This window comes from Morus notabilis, unplaced genomic scaffold (assembly GCF_000414095.1).
Source record: "Morus notabilis unplaced genomic scaffold, ASM41409v2 Scaffold542, whole genome shotgun sequence".
Lineage (NCBI taxonomy): Eukaryota > Viridiplantae > Streptophyta > Magnoliopsida > Rosales > Moraceae > Morus > Morus notabilis.
Window position 1 is genome coordinate 269,079 of NW_010364664.1, and position 8,083 is coordinate 277,161.

Sequence of the window (8,083 nt, forward strand, 5' to 3'; positions counted from 1 at the left end):
TGAAATTCGTTTTTTCTCTAGTTTCTCAGTTGTTTTCTTACTCTCCTAACACATTCTAATTCTTTTGCTCAGAGCCTCAAACCAACATTTCTGGTCTTCACCATACTCTCTCTCTCTCTCTTTCATTTTTTTTTTTGTTTGCTCGACTGTGCTTCTACTCCTAGGGATGCGTGCTTCAGCGCCCACCTCCCTTCTGTTTTTTTTTTTTTTTTTTTTTTTTTCCTTTTTTTGGAAAACCAAGAAGCAAACTACCATGTCTCGCTCAAGGCCAGCAGCAGCAAAGTATAGAGCTATGGCATATCCCTCATTTGTGAGTTCACTTGGTTGAGGAATCTCCTTCAAAATTTGCCGAGTTACTGATTTGGGAGTGGCAAAGATGCAGTGTGAGAATCAGACAACCATGCACATATCACTCAGTTTTTTATGAGCACGCAAAGCATTATAGAGTTAGATTGTTAAAATTGAGATGGAGAAAGGAGTGAGATTTTGATGCAGCCTATTTAGTGGAGAATTGATCAACATGTGCAAGTGAATTAGAATTGGATGACAGATATTCTCCTAATGCCAGAATTTCGAAGATTAGCATTCAAATTTCTTATTTTAACTTTATTTCTCTATTTTATTCTTTCCCTTTTTAGAATACGAGTACTTTCGAAACTGAGATATAATTAGTTTTCTTTATTTTGATTTCCAGTTGTTTATTTAAGAGGATTATTATTTGACAATTCAGTAATTAATAAAAACTAGAGTTTATTCTCTGTCTCTCTTTCTCACTTATTCTCAGTATTCCATGGAATCAACAAATGATTGATGCCTCATGCCTATTTTCTTAGAATTCTTGAGTGAATCAACATGTGTATAGAAGTCTTATTTTCGATATTCTGCGTGAATTAACATATCTCGTAATTTATCCTCTTTTCTTATTTTTATTACGCGTTCGCTCCATCAGTTGGTATCAAAAGCCTAGACGTTCCTATATACCAATTTCATCACATTCAATCACCGTTGCACCTATAGTCGTACTACCACCGATGCCCGTTTTTGACAAAAATAAAGGAAAAAAAAGGATAGGATCAAAATCAAAATTTCAATCTTGGTCCAATCTATGATGAAAATAAAGATGTAGAAGAAAATGAAGGATTTGATCATGGTCCAATTTTTAACAAAAGTCATAGGGAAGATGATGACAAAAAAATTAATTTTTGTTAATATTTGGTGATATTGAAGAAGAAGATCAGTATCCATTCATTTGTTTCCTTCTTTTTTTTTTTCTGTCTGAGTTTCCAACAAAGACAAAAATTCCCTAATTAAAAGTGACTGAGAATTATTGAGTAAATCCCCTGATTAATTACTAGACGTAGATTGAGATCTTCAGCGCAAATGTTAGGGCAATAAGAGGTCCTCTCTTTCACATGCTCTAGATTGTTGTTCAACCACACAACCATGGCTTCGAGAGTACTCCATAAAGTGTGAATTTTATGTTTAAGAGTAATTCCTCCATTATTCATTATATATATAATGTCAAAATAGCATCTGAACTTCACCTCGTGTATTAGTATAGTTCAACAGTTGGTATAGACGTAGAGTATGAAAAAAATGATTCTTAAATACTTATGTAGAACACTCCCGCACACATATGCAATATTCAGTACGTTTCATCATCAACATTGCATGAAAAACTTGTTTACAAATTATAGAATTTCCCCATCAATATGGGAAAACGCAATTGCTGTTTCAAAAAAATTTACAAACCGTAAACTAAATGCCACCGTTGGCATTCGGTTAAGAGGAAGTTGGACCCTCAAACTAAATCACTAGACAAAGTAACCAGACCACAAAAAGTGACTTGTGAGGATTCGTACTATGATTCGAATCATGTTTGTAATTCACAAGTATTTTCTCTCACAAAAAATACACATAAATCGAGAATGGTTCTGAATTATGATTCTAGTTCAGAATCTGTGAACCAAACATTAGATAGATCCAGAATCATAATTTTAGATCCTGGTTCAGAATCAGTGTTTGTTTACGGTGATTCTGAATTATGATTCAGAATCAGTATTTTGTTTGGATGATTCTGAATCATGATTTAGAATTTGATGTGATGTTTTAAACTAGTTCAAATCATGATTTTAAAACCATCCCCCTCTTGATTCAAGGTGATTCAAACTCCTGATTTTAAATTATAGTTTCAAAATCATGATTTGAACCCAAAATCATGAATTATTATTCTGATTCCAGAATCATAGTTAGAATCACCTTAATTTGAATCCTCGTACTAAACGAACCCTGATGTGTCTGCTCAACCTTAAAAGAGTATGTTTGGTCGGAGAGAATGAGCAGTGTAATGGACAAAGTGCACGAAAATTAATCTAAAGAGATACCAAATGAACAAACAAGCAATTGTTAAACTTTTCCAAGGATTTGACCACCAAGCTATCGTCAACGTACAAACAAAAAAGATAAATAAATAAAATACATAAAACTCTTCAATGTATAGAGAAAGAATTAGCACTACAATATTGCAGTTATTTAACATGCTTTATTAAAGATAAGACGACGACTACCAAAGTATCATATTACAGGAATTAACAACTTCCATTTATTAAAAAAAATGCTGTAACTTTAATTTATTTATTTGGTGGAAATGGTGTAACTTTTAGCTATGTACAATGGGTTTGTGATATTTATAACAAAACTAAGGTCTCAACCTTTTTTAGCAAAAAAAATGAGCAAGGGAGACGCTGCTGTGAGTTGTTGATTTGTTATATGGTATAGAGTGCAAGAAAACTTACGTCTCAACATGTTGTGGGTATGCCGCAAAATGATTAAATATGGTTTGTAGATTGGACTGGCTGAGACTGTATTCCGCTATCCCAAGTTGATTTCTGAACAAGAAATTGCAAAATGTACCAAGTCAGTCTAACAATGAAAGGTATTCTTTTTCCTACTTTTTGGGAATTTTTATGGCAGGACATGCACTTTTTCTCGACCAGCAGAAACTGCTATATTTAACCGTTGGATTAGCCCCCACTGAAAATTTGCAACGCAAGACACAACAGAACTGCCCCTACTTGAAATCAGACCATTAAAAACTAATCCAAATACTAAAATACAGTACCTATCAATGGAGCAAAATAGTTTTCTCTACCACAAATGTACCCTTTTTTTTTTCTGCAACCGGTAAAAAAGAAATTGTTGAACAAGAAGGAGAAATGTGGCACTGAATTGTACCTGTTCCGTTCCAGGTGTCCAAAGACATCTGCTAGCGACAGATCTTCTCTGTACGGCAACTGCAGTAAAGTTCCAGATAAATTAACATATTAACTACACAGGTATAACGGAAAAAAAAATGTTGTGTATATATTTGTTTTACAGACAAAAATAAAACAATATAATTACAATATAAATACAGTCACAAACATCTGGATATTTCCTAAATTGTACCTGATACTTGACACTCAATCCATTGCACCCGTCGAAAATTGCACCAGGAAATGAAGAGAGGACAAATGAATCAATTGCTGAAAACTTTTCTTTGGATAACCACCATTCAGAAAATATAGGCAATGGGATACCACCTGAAAACTCAAGAGGATCAGATACGTGAAATTAACATACAATTATTTTAAAACGGAATGGTAAATAGCATATTTTTTAAACTAAATTAAATAAATAGTAGATTTTAAAACTATTTAAAGTAAATAACAGTTTACCGTCTAATGTTTAATGTTTCATTTACCACTAGTAAAATATTTTACGTGGTAAAAAAATCTTTATTAAAGTAAAAAAAAAAAATTGTCATAACAATAAAACTTATGTGGAAAAAATCCTTTTACTATTCGTAAATGAAACATTTATGCATAAACTGGTATTTACTTTAAATAACTTTAAAATCTGCTATTTACCTCATATAGTTTCATAAATTTGCTATTTATTACATTCTCCCAATTAAAATTATGGGAGAAGGCATTGAAATGTGATCCATAAATACGATAATAAACTGAGTACAAAATAAAATACATCAATATAACCGCTGAAAGAGAAAAGGCGACTGAACAATAAGTATTTTGTTATCAACGCATCCTACTAACATATAGAGAGAATAACTGAAGAAGCCATAGTTGGATGGTGTGAATACAATTAATAGCAAATGACACTATACCATCAATAGCTTTTCACTGCCAAATGTAACCAGAAGTTTCTTAGACTAGGGTGTTCAACCAATTGAAAACTCCAGAAGTAATTAAAGCATTCTATATCCTACTAGCAATAGATAAAAATTAACGACATTGATTTTTTTTTTTTTTTTGGTTGAATAATTTAGTGACCTTGATTCAAGTAGCTAGCAAAAGAGATTTATAGTAACTAGATTTTCTAGGCGAACTCCTGAGCTTCTCAAGAAAACTAGCACAAGTTTGGAAAGATAAATGACACCATATCAAGTCAAGGTAGAAAGAAAATAACAATAGATGCAAATAATCTCTCATACCATCTCGAACCAATTGCTCGCATAATTGTTCACCAAAAAATCCATCAGGAACAGGTATCGACAAGATGAGCATCTGAATTCTTTCTTCGTTCCCAAGCCACTGGCCAATCATTGTTATCATTTCCTTTGACAAGCTAATCTCTGCAAAGGATGCATTTTCTGATGTAATGGAGTCGATGCCCCCAACGCAAACTTCAAGGTCGTTAAGTAAACTCCTAGGTTGAGAAGGAATGTCAAAAAGCTTTCCTTGAATGAATCGGCAAAGGTTTTCCATCTCCACATTGCTGACTTCAATAGGTTTAATCTAAGAACAGGAGCGCAGAGAATCATAAATTTTAAGCATGATATTGGATTACATAGATTATGGCATAATGCTACCTTGTATCAAAAGGAAACTTAAAATAAAAGAGATACCTCTAACTCCAGATGGTTTCCAAATCTTGTTTTCAGATGCTGTGGACTTCCAATGCATCTTAATCGGCCTCCAACCTCCAAGTCAAGAAAAAGGAAGTAAAAGGGGGGCAAAGGGCAAGCATTAGCTGGCAATTGGCACTAACCAGTGCTTCAAGCATCAAATAAGTAGAGTAAATTGTTACCATTATCCCGATCCTTGTGCACAGTGCTTGAGCTTCATCCATGCTATGGGTAGTAAGAATTACAGCTGTCTTTCCTCGTCTGGTTGATATTCGGGATATCACTTCCCACATGAAACGTTTTGCGATTGGATCCATACCTAATAATGATAATCGGAAAATCTTTGAATCATTTCATCTTGTTGAAAAACAATGGATACATAGGAGAAACCATGCATTCAAATGGACTGCACATCTTCCTGAATGCCGGGGTAGGGAAAATATATTTGCACTTCCGCGCAGGTCAATAATAAAAAGGTAAGCATGTGATATTTTGGGAGGTCGTTAAATGAAAAGATGAGCAGGAGATAGTGGTCGCTAAAGATTGCGCTCTATATCCACTACAACTAAAAAGGGTTTGGAAGATAGAAGATTGGAAGAATTAGTCTCCAAGCATTATGAAGTTGGAGGTGATCCGCAATGTTGAAACACATACTTCAAGAAGACCGTATAATTTTAGTGGCCGAGTTTAATCAACAAGCTCAACTAGGCAGTATACATAGTTTATAAGACCAATTGAATCGATCAAAAAAAAAAAGGAGAAACGAAAAGAAAAGAAAGACCAATTGAATCCACGAATTTTGCCCATGATGCAGTTTCCTTGTGTACATATAAACTATTCCTTGTGTGTATATAAACTATTGCGCGTGTTCAGCAAAACCAAATCCGCTAATATACCTGTAGATGGCTCATCCAGAATGACTATAGGAGGATCTCCAATCATTGCAATTGCCACAGACAATTTGCGCTTGTTTCCTCCACTTAAAGAGAATGATGGTTTGTTAGCATGCTTCAACAAGTCAAATTCCTCTAGCTTTTCCATCACCACCTGACCAGATTAACATGCATAAAGGGTCCACCTTTTGATCATTAAAATAAATACACAATTTCAATACCCAAATATTCCGTATGCAGAAAAATGATGTTCTCTGTTAAACATCTAAGTTAATCTTCCTGCTATTACAAGAAAGAGAGTATGACTTTTGTAGTGAAAACATACATAATCTATCTGGTAATCTGGAACTCCCTTAATTCTTGCATAAAGCTCAAGATGCTCCTGGACGGTCAAATACTCTAGTAAAGCATCAAACTGTGGGCAAAATCCAATCTGAAATTGAATTATAAAGAGTTAGCTAGGTCCTTGCAGTATGACTTTGAGGAACAATCTGCATTCAGTATAGGAAAAGGAAATCGCAATATTCACAACATACATGCCGGCGAACTGCCTTAGGATTGGAGCCTATATCTCTGCCAAATATGTAAGCAGTTCCATCTGTCGGAGATTCCTCACCTACAGTTATATCAACCACACATTCATACACTATGTTAAGGATAGAAGGCTGTAGAAATTTAAAATTTAAGTAGGGAATATCAAAATCCGACATAATGGCATTTATTTGACATCAAGAAATAAAACCCGACTCCAAAATATTCCAAGAGTTTCTTTTAAAGTGAAAGACTAAATAGAGATAATAATTTACCATTGAGGAGAAAAGGATTAGCATTGGATTATGCATGTCGAATGTTTTACAAATAATATACAAGATTCTTACAGCAGAATTGGTTGCATACAAATAAATATCAAAATCTTACTGCAAAACTGACACATACCAGAAAGCATTGACAGAGTAGTCGTCTTTCCTGCTCCATTTGTTCCTAAAAAGCCAAAGCATTCCCCCTCTTGAACCGAGAAAGTCAAAGAATGCACTGCAACTTTTCTACCACGATTTTTATCTCCAGGGTACACCTGAAATTGGAAAGAAAGTAGATAATACGGTAACAGACTGTAAAGAAATTCGCATTATAGAACTGAACTTCAACTACATGTAATATTTATGCAAACAATATGAGAAATTACCTTTCGAAGATTATGCAAGTAGATGATAGCATTCTCTACGGAACCTGAAAGTACCCTGTTTCTTTCAGTTCTTACATCTATGTCTTCGTCAAAATCAAGAGCGACAGCTTCTGAGGGAGATCCTAAAAGAGGTTCTAAATAAGATGAAGAACCACCCCAATGGAAAATTTTAAGACTCCACTCCTTGAGTGTGGCTAGGCTCAGTTTGTGAGAAGGAAAGATTTCAAGCCCAAGTGTCAAGAGAAAGTAACAAATGCACTGTAACAGGTGAAAAATCAAACTTAGATTATAGTAATGGCATTTCAAACTTGATTTACTAAACTTGTAAGTTCTCATGAGTAAGTCAGATTAAGTTAGCCCTTTTCAAACTTGCTTACGAAAACTTGTAACTTCTTTTGTTTAGGAAGTGCAACAGATTATATATTTTGTTTTGTCTCATATTTCCTCCATGTTACATGACTTTCTAAATAAAGTGACTTCGTTATGAAGAAACTAAATTTTAATTTATTAAGAAAAAGTAGATTCTTTTATCAAATTTTTTATGTTATTTTCTCTTTCCAAATTGCATATCATTCTTTTCATACAGCAACCGCAAATAAGCAGCATGACACATATGGCTTATAATTTACAATTTCACATTGGCTATATACTATTTCAAAAGAGGCAAATACTATGCTGAAATCCAATTTAAGGTTTGACCGTGCTGTCCTGTAAATAGGAAGGAAACAGTTTGACATAAAAGAAAACCTAAACAACAATTAGTTTAAGAAGAGATGCTACAGCTCTTTTGCATCATTTTATATGAAGTAAAACATTTAATTCTCAGTAACTAAAATTGAAAATGGCAATTAATTCAGATGAGTTTCAACAAGAGAGAGAGAGAGAGAGAGAAATATATGAACCTCCACACCAAGGTAGCAAATAGAGGCACCAGTAACGTTCCAATCAAAAGCCTCATCACTAGATTTATCTTTCACCCCTTGCCGCAAAAGAGCCAGTGATGCAAGTCCATCAGCAAAGCAAAATCCTGGTGATAGCCTAAAGAAATTCTGAAACAGGAGATTGAAAATGTCGGAAAAGACTCGTATAGTTGCATTCCTG

The 8,083-nt window shown here is 34.1% G+C and overlaps 1 protein-coding gene across 2 annotated transcripts in view; it reads right to left on the reverse strand.

The window, feature by feature from the left end:
• Positions 1 to 2,545: 2,545 nt before the first annotated feature.
• Positions 2,546 to 8,083, reverse strand: part of LOC21394539 (ABC transporter A family member 1) — a 26,819-nt gene continuing 21,281 nt past the window's right edge. For both annotated transcript variants that reach the window (XM_024171350.1, XM_024171349.1), the window contains 12 exons: positions 7,885 to 8,031; positions 6,983 to 7,240; positions 6,736 to 6,871; positions 6,336 to 6,415; positions 6,125 to 6,232; positions 5,803 to 5,953; positions 5,089 to 5,225; positions 4,907 to 4,981; positions 4,493 to 4,796; positions 3,448 to 3,581; positions 3,235 to 3,293; positions 2,546 to 2,888 (listed from right to left, as the gene is read on the reverse strand). In XM_024171350.1, coding sequence (XP_024027118.1) covers positions 2,792 to 2,888; positions 3,235 to 3,293; positions 3,448 to 3,581; positions 4,493 to 4,796; positions 4,907 to 4,981; positions 5,089 to 5,225; positions 5,803 to 5,953; positions 6,125 to 6,232; positions 6,336 to 6,415; positions 6,736 to 6,871; positions 6,983 to 7,240; positions 7,885 to 8,031 — 1,686 coding nt within the window. In that variant the 3' untranslated portion in view covers positions 2,546 to 2,791. The remainder of the gene's footprint in view (positions 2,889 to 3,234; positions 3,294 to 3,447; positions 3,582 to 4,492; positions 4,797 to 4,906; positions 4,982 to 5,088; positions 5,226 to 5,802; positions 5,954 to 6,124; positions 6,233 to 6,335; positions 6,416 to 6,735; positions 6,872 to 6,982; positions 7,241 to 7,884; positions 8,032 to 8,083) is intronic.